This window comes from Podarcis erhardii (assembly GCF_964252035.2).
Source record: "Podarcis erhardii genome assembly, chromosome: 3".
In the NCBI taxonomy this organism is placed as follows: Eukaryota; Metazoa; Chordata; class Lepidosauria; order Squamata; family Lacertidae; genus Podarcis; species Podarcis erhardii.
In genome coordinates, this window is record NC_138507.1 from 99,679,751 (window position 1) to 99,700,594 (window position 20,844).

A 20,844-nucleotide genomic window follows, 5' to 3' on the forward strand; every position below is an offset into this window, starting at 1 on the left:
TCAAACAAGTCTGTAAGCTCCTGAAACAACACAAAAAGGTGTTTGCCAGGGATGAATTGTGATGGGTTTATGCACACCGTTAGCAGTGATTCATCATTCTAACAACTTCCGCTCTTGGGAGCGAATCTGGAGTTACAACCCCCAGCCTAAAGCAGGCACCACAGAGGAGCTGTTTGTGTATCTGATAAGCAGTCAACATGCAGGAGTGCTCTGATGGTGTTTCCTGCTTGGCAGGGGGTTGGACTCGATGGCCCTTGTGGTCTCTTCCAACTCTATGATTCTATGATTCTATGTTCCTGCATGTTGTTCTTCAAAATTAAACTCCGTTAAAGAAATGTTAAGTTCCTAAGGGGGTGGGGAAGCAATGTTCCAACTACTGTGTGCCAACATTCTAATTTTTGTGTTCCACTATTTAACTACTCCCCCAGCTCTCTAAATCTGCTTCTTGACAAGTCATATATAACACAGCATAGCACCTCTAAGAAAACAAACACAATCAGAGAATTTTGCAATAGTAGATGATTTACACAAAGTACCTATTCGTTAAATGGAAAACTGAGATGTGAACCAAAACAATCCTGAAAGCGTCAAAATAAGGACTTGGGATTGCTCTTTCTTCTGCGTCCAGTGCATGTCACCTGAACTCAGTGGTGTCAACTGAAGATGCAAAAGTAAATTCTGCTCCATGGCATTTTGTGCATCTGTAAAAGTGGAATGTTGAATTGTAACTTCTGCAACACTTTCTCTTGGTTGCACCTGCGGGGCAGCCTCGTGGAATCCTGACATTACGTGGAGCCGCAACTACTCATTAAGATTCTAACAACGAGTGCCACCTACATACTTGTTGTCCTTTGGATTCCTTCATCTCAGTCCAGTGATGTAGTTCCTCTTCGCCAGAACTGTTCAAACCTAAAGAAATCCAGCCTATCATTTCCTTTCGTTTCATGCTGCGTTTATTGTACACAGACAATATGAGTGTAACATCAGAAAGCTGAAACAGTGCCACCTGGAAAATAAAGGTCTCTTTGTAGACTGGATTCGGTTGCCCTCTTCGGATAGATGTCTTGCATTTGGACATCTCTTGGCCCATAGAATTCAGCAACGTCAGCTTAACAAACGTATCTACAAAATAAACAATGTCATGCATAAGATGCTTTAGACAAAGGATTTCTCCTACGAAAATACACCAGTCTATCTTTAAGGTTATGGCGTATACCATGTTGGATTTTGAATAGTTGACTAAACTTAAGCCATGTTTAAAAAAGGAAGTAAACATTGACGTTCAACTTTTACTTAATTGCATTATCCTTACATAACAAGTTTACTTAAAGGTATACCTCATAATCCTTCTATCCATTCACCCCCTGCTCACTTGCATAAAGCAGACATGTGTAGCATTAACACTCAGCAAGCTACAACTGGCCACAACACTGTAAAGCATTTCAGAGTTTTCAGATAATGTAAACAGGTGGATAAAAAGAGAAATGAAATAAACAAATAATTTACAAGTAAAAATATATGTATGAGGTGGAGTGCAGTGATGACGTCATGGGTGCTCAGAATGAAATGTTTACTAGGGAAAAATTCTCTGCATGGATGTGGTTCAAGGGTTGTCAGTTTTTTCTTTCATTTGTGAATATTTAAAATGCCAAAAAACAAAATGCATTGACAAGCTGATGTTTACTCATCTGAGTAATGCTCTCTCTTCATGTCTAATTTTTTATATTCAATGTGTTGTTTTGTTAAATTATTTGGGCACAGTTGCTTTATAGTGCTTTTAAGAAGTACTATGCTATAACAATAGCTCAGATATTCAGGCCACGATCCAAAATCCTATCTGCACAGGGTGATATATTCCAATGTTGATAGAAGAGAACAGGAAAGCCTCTATCTGTGCACCAGAGCTACTGAATCGTGGACATGAATTCATTAATACAACATTTGACACCAAAAACTATCAGTTTCATTATAGTGTTTTCCACTTTGTCTGGGAAAATACACTCACGGCCACTGAATGCAGCATGCTGCATCCCTATCTGTATTTCACGGTATTTAGAAACAGACAGTTTTTGTGTCTTCTTTTTTGGCTTACCCGTTAGACTTCACATTTTAATTTTCAGATCTTTGAAATACCATCATCCAGTCAGAGATTTGGTCTATCTCCATTATAAGAGTGAAATAGTTAATTAAGGTAAATTGTCAGAAACCAACATGGTGGTGAGTGGTGGAGAGCTTTGCTGCTGGCAACTTTCTTTTGCATGAAAAAGACAACATCCAATTAGTCTCTACAGGAACTCACCTCGTATTATATAAACCTGTCCACCTATCAAGTGTTTTAGACAACAGAACAGTCCGTCTGACAACAGGGGGTGGAAAGCAGTAAAAGAAATAATGACCAGATGTCAATAGTTGGGTGAGAGAGGATCAAAGGTTAAAGTTTAAGAGGAAACACTATTCACTAGAGTGGAAGAAAATGAAACCTTAACAAATCCATTTAGAGAGAGGGACCAAACAAAAGGATTGGCAGGTACAATTGAATGAAATGAATTCTGTAAGGTCACTGTGTAATCTTTAACAGGGAAAAAAATTACACTGTTTCAAGTAATGGGATATTTTAGTATTAATTTCTATTGTGTTTCTAACACAGAACACACAGATTCATGCAAAAGATTACACTACAAAACTACAGAAATAATAGTGTCACCTTTACCGGACCATCCTCTTTTTCATGCAAACTCCAGCTTTTTGAGTAAGGATCAGTTCAATGACCTCAAACTAGTGGAGCCTCATTTGAGGTCAATGGGATTACAAAAGGGTAAGTGGTCACTGAATTGAATCCTGTATATATTACAAACAATAAGGTGAAAGCTAATTGGATTAAACATTACTTTGATCAATACACTGGTTGTTGGGTGTTTTGTTTTTTTAAAAAAACAACAACCACAACACTAATTTGTACATTTAATGCTACTTTACATCATCATTCATCTGAAATAAATTATTACACCAAAGTGCAAAATCATGTGATTACAGACTATCTAAAGCTTAATGGCTGCTTCAATGCACCCATAAAGCTCTCCTTTAAGTATAGGCTTTCTACTCAAACTACAGTGTCAGGGAAGCCTGAGTGAAAAACACAGTGGAGATTAGTGCCTAGATCTGTTCCCAACACTGCAATGAACAGACAGAAAAATTTGGTGTGTGGATCACAACACCTGCATGTGCAAGGAGATTCTGGATCAGGGCACCAGATTCCTAAACTCATGGCTGTAATATGGGTCCACTTCAAACAAAATGGAAGAAGATACAGTGGTACCTCGGGTTAAGAACTTAATTTGTTCTAGAGGTCTTTTCTTAACCTGAAACTGTTCTTAACCTGAGGTACCACTTTAGCTAATGGGGCCTCCTGCTGCCACCACCACACGATTTCTGTTCTCATCCTGAAGCAAAGTTCTTAACCCGAGGTACTATTTCTGGGTTAGCGGAGTCTGTAACCTGAAGCGTCTGTAACCCGAGGTACCACTGTATAGGGCAGAACACGTATAACTTTTTTTCTTGTCTTGGATGTTCAAGACTGTTAAAATTTTTTTTAAAAAAATAGTGCTTGCAGCAACCCAAACGGATAGATAGAAGTGTATACAATTATGAATGGCATGGAAGAAGTGAATAGAGAAAAGTTTTTCTCCCTCTCTCATAACACTAGAACTCAAGGACATTAAGCCAAATGCTGGAAGATTCAGTACAGATAAAAGAAAGTATTTCTTCACACAGCACATAGTTAAACTACGGAACTCACTCCCCCAGCAGCAGAGATAGCCACCAACCTAGATAGCTTTAAAAGAGGATTAGACAAATTCATGGAGGAGAGGGCAATTGATGGCTATTAGCCACAACGACTATCTCCATGGCAGTAATACTTCTGAGTACCAGTTGCTGGAAACAGGAGGGGAGATTGCTGTTGCACTCAGGTCCTGCTCGCAGGCTTCCAACAGACATCTGGCTGGCCACTGTGCGAACAGGATGCTGGACTAGATGGGCTATTGGCCTGATCCAGCAAGCTCTTCTTATGTTCTTACAACTTAACATCTTGGTAGCAATGGTTGTTGAGTATCGTACCTAGTTTGTCTTTTCTCTTCCCTAGGTTCCGACTACCACTGTGGTTTTCTACCGCTTACTTTTTTCTTTACTGATTTATATATGCGTGGCTCCCAGGGGCTAAATTTGGGTGCTAGCACAATGTACATCTGATTCCTGGGCCCGCTTGCACATTCTGGTTCCGACAAGTGAACAAAAGGAACTCAATTATGCCCAGTTCAAATACATTCCTAGCTCCATCTGAGGCTACGGGGTGGAGCAGTCTAGTGGGGGCAGGAAAGTGGGGACAGTGGAAGAACAGAGCCTTGACAGTCTTGTGATGACTAGGTTGGTATGTGGGGGCCAGGCCACTGCAGAGAAGATATGTGGAAGTTCCAAGACATACTTTTCATCTATTGTTGGGGGCATGCCAGGGGCATGGGAGATCATGTGGATCCAATGTCTCTTTCATTCTTCCCTGACATGCCCCCTTTCCCTTACCAACACAGCAGAAACACTGGATGCAGAAGAGACTTCCAGTTACAGAAGTTCCCTCTGGGGTAGATTTCCTCTGCCTGCAGATCTCCCTCTCCACCCATGGAGTGAGAGGCCTGCAATTTCTTAGGATTGCACCCTTATTTGCCCAGTTTATCCATAACAGCAAGCCAAACCATGGCTCAGCATGACTGTTCAAGTGCACGGGTACTCACAGCAGAAATCACAGCCACTTTGCTCCTTCCTGGTCTTGCTACTGCTGTCCAACCCAATGCTACCCCATGGTTTGGCTTAGCATTATGTCTGAACTCAGGTTTGTTGTTTGAGTACCACATACAAAGAAGAAGCAGGAAGCCAAGAACAAACTGTATGACTGTCTTCCTATCTGTCTATCTCTAGAGTGTGCAACATTTCTTCATATCTGGTATCAGGAATAAATATTATATAAATCATATTATACTATGAGAATATAAAATCTAAATTATACATGTCGGTATCAGTTAAACTCTCACAGACTGATAAACTCTTACAAGAGGATCCTTAACCGCAGTAGCATCAACACATTTACATAAACATTCATTGGCACACACTTTTAAAATACATTATAACTTTTTATATTGGCTCTGTGATGTGAGGCATTAATAGTTTAGCAATGAATCATTATGATAAAGGCAATTTATTAGTCAGCCAGTCATGAAAAATTAAAAGGATCTTGTCAAATCACAACTAATATTTTGAATTTTAGATTTCTGCCATTTCCCCAATGACTGGAAATATAAAACATGAAACAGATTAACTGATGATTGCAGTATTTCAGTTTGACTGGATAAAGCTAAATGATAGGATTGAAGTCCCCACCAGTGAAATCCCCCCAAGTGCAGAAGTATTAGGATAAAAAAAATATATTCCACTCACTGGGTGGTCTGTTTGCTGCCAGGTTTTTGAAGTGGCTGCCTTTTATCACTTCTGCTGCTAGTCTTCCAGTTGTGGCATTATAAAGCAGTCCAATGAGGATTTCTGGAGCTGAGCCATGTGCCAGAGACTGACAGGAGGAGGTACTTTCACTGCAGGACATTTCTGACATGCTCATTTGGGAGTCGCAGCCCTAGAAGCAAAAGCAAAGCGTTTGCAAGCATTTTATGCAGCCAAGATACTGAAGAACCCATTCCCAATATTTATATCTCCCTAGATTTTGACTCTAACTTGATCTTAACAGCACATGACAGCTTAATGAAAATAAAAAATGGGGGTGTGGATCTGAAAGAACAATACATATAAGAGTGAAATATAACCTTCCTCAAAATATAAAGAAGGCCACCTTCTATGCCAACAGAACCAGTATCACAAATAGGAATAACAAGTTCTCAAAGTGCTGGAAAATGCTCAGTTTTGCACTTCGAACAGAGCTACATGTGATAAACTATGGGTCAGGAGGGAAAGTCCATGCACAGAAAGGTTTTCACTACCCTCTTGGTCTAAGAATGAATTCCCATGCTCAACGCCTGCAGAGAGACACACAGTGTCCCTGCACCATTCATACAACATTAAACCAAGGACCAGCCCCGATCACTTTCTACCAGAGAGATCAATGTCAGGAAGCTGTTTCCTCTATCTTTCTATAACAGCTGTAGGAGAATGCAGCAAGGCAAGATTCCAGGGGCCCCCATGTTCAGAGCAAAGCCGAGGCAAAATATCAAGCTGTGAAATTCGATGCTCAATTCACCCACCCCAGAAAACAATTAAATCTCATCACATACATTCTAAGCCAGGATTACATTACCATCCCAGCCCAAAGAACCGGAATTACCTTGCCTTAAGTCAGAAACGCAGTATGATAAATCTGGTTGCTGGAAATCAAAGGTATGTTTCTGCAGGTTTCCCATAACTGCAGGCAAGGGTCTATCAGCGACACTCAGTGTGGTGGAAAGCCAAGTGCAACCTTCTACAAATCAGTTGGGTGCAACAAAGCAGCAAGCAATTCAAATGACTCGGCAAGATACCGGCAAATGTTCTCCAATAACCCCACATTGTGTAAACGAAATATCGCTGCAAGCACAAATCTAACACTCAAGGAAGCAAGCACAGGCACAAATGTAAAATTATGTTTTTGAAATGTGTATGTAGGTGTATTGCATCTCAACTGAAGAGACAACTCTCCACCAGGGACCTGCCTTTTCAAAACCCTGGTTCGTGTTCATATAAATTAGGAATCTTTTCCAGAAAGCAATTGCAAGCATGTGTTTGCTGCTAAGAAGAAGAGGAGGAGGAGGAGGAGGAGGAGGAGGAGGAGGAGGAGGAGGAGTAGTTTGGATTTAATATCCCACTTTATCACTACCCGAAGGATTCTCAAAGCGGCTAACATTCTCCTTTCCCTTCCTCCCCCACAACAAACACTGTGAGGTGAGTGGGGCTGAGAGACTTCACAGAAGTGTGACTAGCCCAAGGTCACCCAGCAGCTGCATGTGGAGGGGCGGAGACGCGAACCTGGTTCACCAGATTACGAATCTACTGCTCTTAACCACTACACCACACTGGCTACTCAAAATGGCTGCCCTGTATTTGCCTTTGTTTGGGACAGTAAATAATGTAGTGGACAGTAAACAATGTAGCCAGGATGTAAGATATCAGATGTCGGTCCATCTTTGCTATGTGGTAGACATTTGTAGGCACCTCTTCTGGCAGCAACCACATCCCATGCATGAAAACTAGGAAATCTGAGACCTCTCTTCCCACTTGGATTTCTCTCCTAACAGACACCTCTGCTTTTGAGGAAAGTTCACTAAACAACTCTTTTTCAAACAATAGTAAGGGCCCTGGAGACCTGCAACTCCTGTTAAGCTGGACCTCTGACAAGAAGGGTAAGGTAGTTATAGCCTGACCTCCATCTCCTTGTGCCTTCTCTTGGCTACCAAGAAACACACCTGTGTCCCATGTAAATATACTTTCTTATTTCTCACTTCTTTCCAGATGCCACTTTTATCTTCTACACTCTGTCACCTCTACTTCAGGTGCAACTGGGTATCAGAGGATGTGTGAAGCAGATGTTCTCTTCCAGGGTTAATACCAAGGTGAGGGCAACTACCCAAGATAGCAAGAATATATTTGGACCAGATTGTTCAAGGATCTTTTCTACTTTTTGGAAACGTCAGCATGGGGCTTCTTGGTGACTCAGGATATCCTCTTTTCAACACTGGTGTGAGGCTTTAATGGGGTGGAGAAGTGCTACAATGAGGTGTCCTCCTGCCTTCTCAGGAATCAGGTATCAAGTGAATGTGCCTCAAGCTAGGATTGTCTTATATGCAACTATCATCTCTGGCACACATTTAGAACATCTCCATTTTTTCCAGTGGAAGAAGTAGGCATGCACAATATGTTAAAGAATCTACTAGCCATTCTTTCTTGGTAGGGGTTGTATTTTCTTTCCACCTTTGACCTAACAAAGTCCGGGCAGCTGTAGTCACATACATAAATAGTCTCTTCTGGTCATTTGGAATCTTTGCACCTAGGATTCCTAAAAGAAAAGCTTCTGGCTTCTTAGAAAAGGTTATCTTGAACAGGAATGTTCCTGTTTTTGCACTGAAAGGGTAACTTACTTTATTTCTACAATTCTACATGCTTCCCAGGTTGACTCATGGTTAGAGACAGAAAAGCAAGCTGCTAAATTAAGATTAAAGGTCTGCTGTCTCATACCGGAGCAAGAGCCAGATACCGAGTCAAACTAAGAGTGAAGCCCATTCCCCCTGTCCCTGGAGGGAATTTGCAAGGGTGATTTACCCTCTGTTATCCTTGTTTTTCATTTGCTGGCGATCCCCCGCTGTCGTGGGGGCTGCGTCCATTAAGGCAGGTGGGACCGAAAGCCCCATTGGACCATATATGTAATCAGAATATTTGTGATTATTATTTTAATCACAGTATAGCTTCTATTTAAGATGAGGGGGTGAGATCTAGTTTGAATAAAATTTAGAGCCAAGCTCTTTTATTGATTTATGAAAAATCTTGCCATTCTAGTGGTACAGTAAAAGACACATGCCATTCTAGTGGTACAGTAAAAAATGATAAAATAGACTGTTGTTTTATTAAGGGAACAATCCAAACTCCTGGAGGGTACAACTGGAAATCATGACAATCAGAGCAGAAGGTGGGTGGCACGAAAATACCATTCTGGACCAGCTCCAGGTTGACACAGCAGAGAGACCTGGATTGGGCCTGTCAATGGACTGGCTTAGGATCAGTGGTTCCTTTGCCAACCCAAAACTCTCCACTCCTCACCCCTAAAAAGCCTTGTTTGTGAGGCACACACAAGCTGCAGCTGACACTGCCAGTGGTAGCTTCCACATGCCTATAGTTCAGTCACATGCAGTTGGAAGCCTCGTCTGAATTCACTCCAGTGCAGAGGATTGCTCTGCTCTTCTACAATCCTATATCCATTTATCTAGGAGAAAGCCACACAGAACTCATTGGTTCTTAATTCTGCATAGACCATGGATAGCTAAACTAAGGCCTCGGGGCTGGATCCGTCCCAATTGCCTTCTCAATCCAGCCTGTGGTCCAGGAATCAGCGTGTTTTTACATGAGTAGAATGTGTCCTTTTATTTAAAATGCATCTCTGGGTTATTTGTGGGGCATAGGAATTTGTTCATTCCCCCGCCCCCCCATATAGTCCGGCCCCTCACAAGGTCTGCTGAAAAAGTTTGCTGACCCCTGGCATAGACTCTATAGAATTGCATGAAGCACCTAATCAGAGTTTTAGAAGAATTGGTTAAAAGACAACTTCTCAAAGGCCTTTGCTTCTAATTTGTTTTTTTCAATCTCAAGAGGGCAAACTGGTAGATGCACTATTAAAAATCTCCTTCTGTCTTGGGCAAAAAACACTGATTAAAGTAAAATCAAATGAAAAACATAATTCCTTCACTGGGTATAATCAAGAGACTCAAATCTTTAAAAATTATTACATACAGCTGTAATTTATTACTACAGAGTCTATAAAGTTATATCAAATTTCCTTCTGCAAATCATAAATAACACGTGAAATATATGCATAGGCAAATTATTCTGAGAACAAAAGTATCACACTATTCACAGATCAGCTTTGTTCCCAAACTTAAGCTACTGTGAATAATATACTCTCAAAATGAAATGACAAAACAGAATTTATATGTTTTGGCAAATCAGTGTTCCAACTTCCTCAACAGACATTTGGCAAGGTAAGAATGGCACCCTTGTGCCACTTTTCTCATTTGATGCACAATGCAGTGTCTTTATAAGTTTTATAATAAAAATTATGCAGTACATCTTAGTGGGTAAAAATGAGAAGATAGATTATTTAATTTGTTTGGAATGTGCTGTGACAGAGCATTAAAATTATTGCCTAGATACCCTTTTTATAGTCTACATTAGGGTCTAATAGTGTCATATGCAAGGCATCTTTCACTGACAAACATACTTCACAGCTATGTAGCCATAAAAACTTTTCAAACATTTGATTAAAGGGTAAGCAGGCACATATCAGTCTATTTCTGGTTTATGCCTCTTTCAAGCAATGTTCTTTCATAAATCCATTTAATTGTGTTTCTGCATTAGTCTACAAGATTTTAAAAGTCAAATTTAAATAAATACTTTTTGAACATATTTTATCTCTAAATATGCATTTATAAATGTATTTCACCTCAGATACTTTACATATTTTGGAGTGAAAAACTGCAGCAGAAAATTCAGAGGAGTGCTAAATCTAAAGAATAACTAGGTTCCAATCTGCATAATAGCTTGGGAGGTGTGTGTGGGTCAGCTCAGTTTCTATCAGAATTCACAAAGAGCAACTTCCTCAGGCATCCCCGATAAAGGGATCCCAAGTCAAAAATCACAACCTAGCATAGAGTTAACCACACATAAGGTCAGTAGTAGCATGACACTGGCATCACTGCTGCTTACTTGGACAGGGGTGGGAACAGGCCACAGTCCCACCAGTGCAACCATGTAGCCCTAACCTCACTGTTGCCCTGCCTTGTCCAGGTAAGCCGCAGAAATGCCAGTCACAGGAGGCCACAACACACACTGCTACTGATTAAGCCCACTAAAATTCATGGTCTTAAATGTTAATTCATGGCTGTGAGTACTCTGAAAGAACAGCCCATTAGCAAAATAATGGCAGCCACCTCATGATTTTTTTCCGCAAGCTTTATAGAATATCCCTCAGAGAATATTGCCTGTGTGGGTATGTGTGTGTGTGTGTGTGTGTGTGTGTGTGTAGATCCACTATTCTTTGAGGAATCCATTCTGTAAAGAAAGCATATGACCTGTAAAGGTAAAGGGACCCCTGACCATTAGGTCCAGTTGTGGCCGACTCTGGGGTTGCGGCACTCATCTCGCTTTATTGGCTGAGGGAGCCGGCATACAGCTTCCAGGTCATGTGGCCAGCATGATTAAGCCGCTTCTGGCGAACCAGAGCAGCGCATAGAAACGCCGTTTACCTTCCCGCCGGAACGGTATCTATTTATCTACTTGCACTTTGACGTGCTTTCAAACTGCTAGGTTGGCAGGAGCAGGGACCGAGCAATAGGAGCTCACCCCGTGGCAGGGATTCGAACCGCGACCTTCTGATCAGTAAGTCCTAGGCTCTGTGGTTTAACCCACAGCGCTACCTGCGTCCCTATATGACCTGTAAGCGATAGATAGCTCCATTGTCCTTCAAGTCTTTTGACGGCAGACAGATGTTTCTTGAATGTAGCATATGATGCTCCCCTGTCTCATTGCAAATTCAGTTGGGAAAGATTTGGTTTAGTGCTGCCTACAACTGACACGAGGTGATTCAAGCCATTTGGCAGAATCCTGCCATACTTCTCACAAGGTGATACAATAAACACATATCTGAGGAACCCAGAGGAAACTGTGTAGTAAATGCAGGGAAAACTAACTGGAGCTTAGGAAGCCGAATCATTCTGTTTCTTCTTTTTTCACCCCTCTGTCCCCCTACCCATGTTTATCTCTAGTACCACCAGATTTTCAAACCTAGACTTGAGCAACAGTTGTTCATTGTGGACCTGTACAGACAGGCCACTTACATTATTTCAGAGAGCTCACACATTCCCCAACTTAGTAATACTCATCTTGTATTACACAAATGAGAGCCATGTTGTTTATGTTACATTGTAGGATAAAATGATGTGCACACATTGAGCTGGATTAATTAGCTCAGATTTAACGTTTCCTGAAAACACCCCCTCAGATGATAATTATTACAGAAACAACTATCAGAGATCTCACATTTCTTTCTGTCTTGGTCTCCAATGGAGTAAACCTTCCAGTATTTCTGCTAGCATCCTGTTACAGAGGAATCTTGGCTGACACGCAACAGCAAAAGCAATACAGTTCAAAGCACAATTAATAGCATCCATCTTTTTAAAAAATATTAATTAATTTACTATTTTCAGGTAGTTTACACACACGCACACACACACACACACACACACACACACACACACCTCAAAGGCCAAGATAAAGAGGTGTGTCTTTAGCATATGACAAAAACTGAATAATGGTAATGCTACATGGACCTTTGCTGGGAGGGTATTACAAAGTTTTAGGGCTACTACCAGGGCTAGTCCAAGACATTTCGGCTCCTGAGGTGAACTCCAAAATGGATGCTCTCCTTCCCCACCAGAAAAGAAGGGGTGAGTGAATTTCATTAAATAAACCAACTACTCATCGCCCCGCTGTAACGATTTTCCTGCTGTAGAGAAGTATATTTCTTTGTGGCACATATAACTGTTCTAATCAGAATCCTTGGTTGTACACTTTTCTGCATGATTTAATACTCACGGAAATAGGGTACGCTGGCTCCAATGTCACTGGTACCGACATCTTCCCTTGAAGATTTAATTTGGTTAAGTAAAATATCTTTTCTCCCAAAATCCTCTCTCTTTTTACACGGCGTATACTGTACAGTCTAAAGCGCACTGCATAATTCCCAATCATCTCAGACTCAATATGATTAAATTTAAATGTCTCAGTGAAGACAGGGCATGGACCCCGCTGGATGCTGGTCTTTGCTCTCTGCTTCTTGATAGGAAGAAGAACCAGGTGTACTTGCCATAAACTTCCACTTGTCCTGCTATAATTTGGAATGTCTGTGACAGCTGTCACTGTTATCAGAAGCCTCTGTTCCTGCGAGTCGTAGTCAAAAGTCACATCCAGGGTGCCATACTTAGCTTCTGGTTCAGGATCAAAAGATTTAGGGAGCTGTGATGATGATCCTCGAGCTGACAGATCCTAAATGAAACGGAGCAGAGGTTTTACATACATTCACGCCCATTTAGAATCTATAACTGTATCGATACACTCTGTGATACACTTTGTTAAAAGTGATTTCGCGAGTATGTGTCTTTACATAAATTGTTAAAATTAAAATCCTTGTCCTCAGTGACTGAGTATGATGTTTTCGTTCATTTCACACACAAGGTATTTGAATATTCAAGGAAGGACAGCATGCTGTCAGGCAGTCAAACAAAAAATGAGAGGGCTTCTTTTACTGCTTGTGAAAAGAGCCAATCAGAAGAAAGAAAAGCAAGAATAAAAGGTTCATAGCAAGAAGGTCAAAGTGTTTGGAAACAGCTGGGAGAACTGGCTAGGACAATGTTGAAAGGGTCGGGAGGAGCTGGAGAATTAAATGACGATTTAATTCATCAATGACATAATAAACCATTTTGAAATGTTTGCATAAAAATGAATAAAACAGAAATAAAACATAGAAATAAGTGACAATTTTTGGATTGTGCAGCCTGATACATAGAAGCAGGGGCTGTAGAAATCGTGCTTTTAAAGGTAAGACTAGGAGATGCCGTTCATGACATTATCAATTGCGGGCATGGCATTTTAAAAGTTAAAAGCATGTGCAGGTCTGATCTGGATCAGGGTGGGTAAGCTAACTCCTTTCCCCCTACTATAGTCACTTTCAGGATTAGGCCTTCTGCACCTGCTATGTCTACTGGGGGAAAGAACTTCCATTGGTGATTAATAATAATAATAATAGCTGTTTCAAAACACCTGGTGATTTTTCAGAGTGCCAGATTTATTTTAAGGAAGGGGCAAATAAGTAATCCCTGCATGAGGGTGCTAATATGCTGACACCACAGCCTTTTCCCACCTATTTCACCCTGTGCTTTACTAAAAAGAAAACCAAAACCCTGCAACCAGACTGGTCAAATGACCAGTCAAAGTGACATTTGGTATGTGAGAAGAAAGACTCAATTAAAAATAAAACACCTTCCTAATTGCATTCTGTACATTTAAACTATCCAAGCACATTATTAATTATAAGTAAGAATGAGATTCACATGTGTAGCCAAATCTGCTAATAATTATGGTTGTGGTGGATGACGGTGGTGTTATCTGTGTACCAAACATTAAGATTCCAGTCAAAGAATTCCACTGAAAAGTTAGCAAGTCTAACTATAATAGACTTACATTTATATATTTATTTGTTGCAATTACTTCTTTCCCACCTTTCAGGATACAAATCCTTCCACGGAGGCTTATTAGTGACATTAAATTACTTTTTTAAAGTACGTAATATTTTACTGAGGATAGTAAAAAGTCATGGCTATTCTTCCCACAGGGTACTTGGTGGAAGAACGGCTCAGGGGCAGGGATGGGGAAGGAGAAGTTAACTTCAGGCCCTGAGGTAGTCTTCTCATATATCAGAATTGGGGAGTGTTTTTCAGCCTGGGGGCCACCTTTTCTTCTGGGCAAGTTTCCGGGGGCCACAGGGAAGTGATGAGTGGGACCAGAGGGAAAGGTGGTTTTTACCTTCTTACAGTAGGCTAGTTTCCACATACTCTCTCACACACACTCCTTGATCCTCTGTCCAGGCAAACAAGAAGCATTACCACATTGTCTCAGTTTTCATGCTCAGTAGGTAAAAGGTAAAGGGACCCCTGACCGTTAGGCCCAGCCGTGGCCAACTCTGGGGTTGCGGCACTCATCTCGCTTTATTGGCCGAGGGAGCTACCGTACAGCTTCTGGGTCATGCCGTGGCCAACTCTGGGGTTGCGGCACTCATCTCGCTTTATTGGCTGAGGAAGCTACCGTACAGCTTCTGGGTCATGCCGTGGCCAGCATGACTAAACCGCTTCTGGCGAACCAGAGCAGCACATGGAAACGCCGTTTACCTTCCCACCGGAGTGGTACCTATTTATCTACTTGCACTTTGATGTGCTTTCCAACTGCTAGGTTGGCAGGAGCAGGGACCGAGCAACGGAAGCTCACCCCGTCGTGGGGATTCGAACCGCCGACCTTCTGATCGGCAAGTCCTAGGCTCTGTGGTTTAACGCACAGCGCCACCTGGAGGAGCTTAAAGAGTTCTCTGCCTGTGTCTCAGGTGGTGCATGTATGGGTCAATGGGGAAAGCCATCTTTCAAGGCCCGACTGATCTGTAATGTACCGGACCAATGCTGCTTCATTATATCCTCAATAATTTTAGTACAATTGGGAAAGCGTGTGTTTACCTCTGGGCTAAGGACTGCAGTGCTGTCACTGGGTACATCTTCTTCATATCCTTTGTTATGGAAGCTTTCTATTTCATGCCCAGTGCTCCCTTCGCTTGGGCATTTATATGAGCATCTCGGACTGTTGCTACACTGAGAGAATTCACATTTGCTGTCACCAACTTCGGAGGGCGTGCATGAGAGATGCGGGGAGCCGCTATCATCTTGGTACGGTGGGGGCTGCAATTCATCAAGAGGAGGTGTTTGTCTCATTCTCTGAATGCAGTTTGCTAGGAATAAATAACAGTTATCATAGGCTTTCATTCTGTAAGAAATGTGGCTGGAAGAGAAAAACATCATTTGTTTAGCAAGGTGGTGCTTTACAAGGAATTCAAACATGGTGGCCCGGATCCAAAGAGTTATGTGCTGAGCTTGGTGCATTTAGAAGGGACTGTATCCCTCATCTCTAGGTATGCTCTCTTACCACTCCTGCCCCACGGCAGGCTCCAGATACTCTTTTGCCCTGCCCTGGTTATTCTGAACTTCCAAAATGACCCAACTTCAATATCCTCACAGTTTTTGCCTCATCTGCTATCCAACAATGCAGCACTGGGTTGCACCGGGTTAAATTCTAACTCAAATTGCCACCTGTGCCTTCTCATAAAAAGTACTTCCTAGGTGTGATCTTCTGTCCTTGATAAGATTCTGACAATTCTTGCGGCTTCTTTCCTTGCCTAACTTTCCTAGCTTGATACTTGAATCATAACCATGAGTCTGTCACTATGAGGCATGTGATTGCTTGACTGCTATAGTTGAGTTCATCTCCTGGTTCTGAGTCTAAGAGCTCACCTACAGTTCTGATTCTGTATTCAGTCCCAGTCCTGATCCTGCAAAGACCATCAAGAGTGTCAAATGCTGCGGCTACGTTTTCCAAAACATATAGCCAAGTTCTTTTAAATGGATCTTTATTTTAACTTTGCAAGTACTGTAGTATATTTTAAATATTATTAGGGGGCTGCACCATTTAGCTGATTAAACAGTTATCACTTTAAAAGCTTTTTAATTGATCAAAAGGCACCCCCAATTAATAGGGAAATACATTGTGTTAAATATTAACACATATAAAAAGGGCACAGGGTCAACAGCATCTTAGAATCGGGTTGCCATATTTTAAAAAGTGAAAGTCCAGACACAACAGTTGGCAAAGTTGTTGAGTTCTTTAAAAGAAAATTTGCCATAATCTACCCTTCTGGACGTATGGCATCTCTTAAAAGAAGATTCCAACTTCTTTTTCTATGACACAGGATCCCTCCACATCTAAGACTGTGTGTTCTGTGGAGGCACTCCCCACCCCCACCCCAAAAAGGGTCTTATTCATATGAACTTTAAAACTGATTAATTACTTAATGAAGGCTGCAATCTTATACCCACTTACCTGGTAGTAAGTCCCATTGAAGTCAGTAGGGATTACTTCTGAACAGATACGTATAAGATTGCACTGTAAACCTCAAACAATTAATTAAATAACTTTAAGAAATGAAGAAGAATAACAGCCCTAATATATTTCAAGACAGATGGAAAGTACATACAGAAGAAATAGTCAAGTAGAACCTATGAACACACTGCGTTTGCATAAGACAAAACAGAAACAAATTAGTGTTTTCCATTAACAAGGATTTATATGAAGTAAAGTTTGAAGTAAAGTGTATGAGTATATGGGATGCTTCTAAAAGCTGGATAAGATAATGAAGAAAAGAAAGGTGCATTTTGGAGTCAGGAAAGAAGCAGAGAAGTGATTAATGCTACTAACCAATTTAAGTGGGTTGCAAATTTCCTGTAGAAGGAAACAAATTGAATCCATATTAACTGCAACCATTACTGTTTCAGCTGTAAGCTCCATCTTATTCCTTCTTTTTTTCTCTCCTTTGAAACATTCAACTTTTTCGTTTCAGTTGCAAGTTTGGTCCCTTGCCTTACATGCTACTTACTCACAAAAATACAGCATTTGCTAGTAAAGTTCTTTTGCATTGCGTGCCTTGCAGTTTCCCACAGGTCTTCATCATCTCAACTCTTCTTGTTCTATATTTGGTTTCCCCGAACCATGCCTACACTGTCTGCCTCATTAACATCTGGAAACTGCTGCCTTATCTCTGAGGTTCAAAATCCCTAGCCAGAGAACTGCTCTACCAAAATCTGGTTTTGCACATTAGCTTTGAGCTTCTCATGAGCTCCTTTAAATATTCATAATATTCAGAAAAAGGCCTATTGTTATCAATGAGCAACCCAATTCCAGCTTCCTTGTATAGCTTGATAATTTTTGCAAGTAATGCTTTGTAATGGTTTCTTTCTCAGCAACATACTTGCATCTCTCTCTCTCTCTCTCTCTCTCTCTCTCTCTCTCTCCCTCCCTCCCTCCCTCCCTCTCTCCTGTCATTCCTCCACATGCAGGATTATTCATGTTTATTTTTAAGCTAACCTAAGTTTCAAAAGTTTTAGTACTTCAGGGGCTTCTCGGCAAATGTTAAAACAATTTAAATAAAACATAAAATGAAATACATGTTTAAAAATTAAAGAAAACCCTTTATTTTGAATGATTAAATACCCACAGAGGTTTCTGCTATGCTACTCCGATGAGCGCAAATGGAATTTTCATGTTTTAATATTTTTGAGCTGGGAAAAGTTCATCTCTCCAAATAACCCTGCACCGCAAAGAGAGTATAGAAGATAAATAATAAATGTTTAATGAAGACCTGGGGCGCTCCCCCCCCCCTTTTAAAACAGAGAGATTACACGAGCGTACGCAAACATTGTTATTTCACAATGAAGTGGGTTGTCTCAGCATCCTGCTACAGAGGAATCTCGGCTTATACCACCTGCCTACCAAAATGGAAACAACATATATTAAACATGAAGGGTAACTTGTGCAGCGAGAAAATAAATATACCTTACGAGTAGATTACTGGGTTGTTTGGGAGGAAGACAAATCATTTTGATTTCATTTCCAAATAAATTGCTACTTTGGACATTCCTAAATTCTGAAAGCAAGCTGAACTCAGGGAACGCGCATTCAAACGCATTATAATGCAGTGAAAATTCACAGTTGCCATTCGCATCCTCCTCTCCCTTGGGTTTTCATCTACTGCTGAAACCCTTTGGTGCTACTAAGGTTGAGAAAGGAGAGGCTCACCCCATCAGCTCATCTGAGAAATGAACTTCTCTTTGGTTCAGGCTTCCTCAACCTCAGCCCTCCAGATGTTTTGAGACTACAGTTCCCATCATCCCTGACCACTGGTCCTGCTAGCTAGGGATCATGGGAGTTGTAGGCCAAAAAATATCTGGAGGGCCGAGGTTGAGGAAGCCTGCTTTGGCTCCTCCTCTCCCTGGACTGTCTCCATTCTAGCTGGTATCATAAGAAAAATTAAGTAACTCCAAAAACTAGGGCCCAAGTGGGCTTGCTCCCCTCTTTTCTCCCCAATCTTATTTCCTTTTGCATCACGTTGATTAGACAATATGTTTGCACGCAGGAACTCTGATTGTTGTTGTTTTTTAAAAAAACTTTTGAGAATGGTTAAAAAGCTGCAGGTGCTTTATAAATTATTATTACTGTTGTCAGTAATGGCAACAATAGTAAATTTGTTAATCATGCTATGTACGTGTAGTTAGTGCTGGGTGACAAAATGGAGGAAAGGAGATGGCACTTGTGGGTTGCTCTGCTAGATGTGTAGGAAAAACATGGGGTGGTTTCATCAGACCATAAAATCACAGAATTGTAGAGTTGGAAGAAATCCCAAAGGTCATCTGGTCCAACCTCCTGCAATGCAGGAATCCCAACTAAAGCATCCATGACAGATGGCCACCCAACCTCTGCATGAATACTGCAGTCATGGCACCAGGCAGCTTTGATGAGAGCAGGGAGCAGTAAAACAAGCACTAACCCTGAGCTGGCTGGGTCCGGGAGTTATGCTGAATGCAAGCATAACGCACACCCATGCTGGGCACCATTGACTATTTGGCTAGCACATACCTGCACTGTGTCCTTTTGGCCAGCCCCTGCCTCCACTAAGTTACTATACTTTGTCACCATACCACACAAATGCCACCATATTTTGGTGAACCATGCTGACATTGGAGCCCAAAAGCAATAAATAGCACAGCAAGTTTTGTTTCTCTTGTGCTTAACGAAATAAACTAAAATTCAGTTTAGAAAATAACACCCCCAGAATCCCACTGAAAAGCAAGAAACTCCTATTAAAGAACCTATTAAAGAAATGTGTCATAACAAGATTTTCGATCGGTAATCAGCTCTGTACTAGAAAGGAGCAGAAGAAAAAGGCAGTCTGACAGAATGAATGAACAAGGAGGGAAGAAAAAAGGAGCGGGGAGTGGCACTTACATTCACTTGAAGACAGCTCAGCTGTCTTGCTCAAAAGCTGAAATAAGCATCAATCAGACAACCCAGTTCTCGTTTGCTACCTACACAACCTATTCCCTTTAACTGTTTGCTGGGCAGAACAATCCAAAAGGAAAGGAGAAGCGAAGGCGAGCAAACCACCTAATCCAAAGCCCCATTGGGCTTGTGTCAGTACGGCCGAAAGCAGTGGTTTGGGTTCTTCCTCCTTTTCATTGGTTCCCTGCTACATTTTAAAAAATTAAATCCATGCCATTGCTTCCATGCAGCACACCTGGGGTATCTGTTCCCCCTGTTCTAGGATTGGAGACACAGGAGTGCCTAGACCCAATGTTTCCAAAGCCTCCTTTAACATGCCTGTCCCCCCCCCCCACCGAACATCCCCCCCATTGTTTTCTCTGCTGTCACTCCATGGCAAGCAACGTTACAACCAAACCCATGATTCTTTTCTCTCTTTCTAAGAAATGTGGGGAGGTGGGAGAAGTAGTGAAATGGGGAGAAGGGAAACTTCCTAGTACCAGCTCTCTTCCCTGCGACTACCATTTTATTTCCCCAGAATTTCTCCTTGGAACAACACAATTTAATCATTATGTGAGAGGCTTCTGTCAAAACAAAAAGGCGTCAAACATTGCTGAAGCTAACTTTCAGCTGAGCACTATTTATTTTAACCCAATGTAGCCTGGGCAGGCTGTGCGTCTAAGTCAGGGTTTGGGAACCAGTGGACCTCCAGACATTGCTGGACTACAACTGCCATCATCCTGATCTTTGGCCATGCTGGTTGGGGCTGATGGGGGTTGGGAATTCCACAACAACTGGAAGGCCATAGGTTCCTCACTGCTTGTGGATGAAGGAGATGTGGGCAGAGATTTAATCTTCTCCCGATCCTGCAGGAGGATGCTTCCGCTCAGAATTGCTCGACCCAAATTGCTCGACCCAAACTGCTTTATCACCAACATGAGAAAACATTATTATGCCAATTCAAGAACCAGAGTGAGTTCCTTCCTAATGGAAAGCTAATCATCAGAAGACAATCTGACTGTGGGGAGACACAAGTACTGAACAATCTACTCTCAAGTGCTGGTTTTACCATGTTACAGTCAATAGTGTCACAATGGAAGTTGTAAAAACATATTTCAAAAGAATGCTGATGTATTTACTATTTACAGTTATTAGTTTACACACTCAACATTTTCATGGGCATAAAATGTAACATTTTAGATACCTAATTTGAAATTACTGTTTTATACAGCTTGTTAAACAACCCATTTGAAGGTAGCAGATAAGTAGCTAATTACTAACAAATCTGACAGCTACAGCTGCAAAATGTTTGTATGATAATTCCAAAACTGAAAATGGTTTATTGAAGATCTATTCAGAAGCTAAATGACT

General features: G+C 41.3%; 1 protein-coding gene across 6 annotated transcripts in view; it reads right to left on the reverse strand.

Moving 5' to 3' along the window:
• Positions 1-297: 297 nt before the first annotated feature.
• Positions 298-20,844, reverse strand: part of SYT14 (synaptotagmin 14) — a gene marked incomplete at its 5' end in the record, with an annotated part of 74,110 nt that continues 53,563 nt past the window's right edge. For 4 of the 6 annotated variants that reach the window (XM_081854670.1, XM_081854668.1, XM_081854666.1 and 1 more), the window contains 5 exons: positions 298-1,122; positions 2,300-2,356; positions 5,485-5,674; positions 12,385-12,834; positions 15,069-15,337. In XM_081854670.1, the coding sequence (XP_081710796.1) occupies positions 809-1,122; positions 2,300-2,356; positions 5,485-5,674; positions 12,385-12,834; positions 15,069-15,337 (1,280 nt within the window). In that variant the 3' untranslated portion in view covers positions 298-808. The remainder of the gene's footprint in view (positions 1,123-2,299; positions 2,357-5,484; positions 5,675-12,384; positions 12,835-15,068; positions 15,338-20,844) is intronic. The other 2 variants (XM_081854667.1, XM_081854665.1) reach the window with 1 other exon arrangement.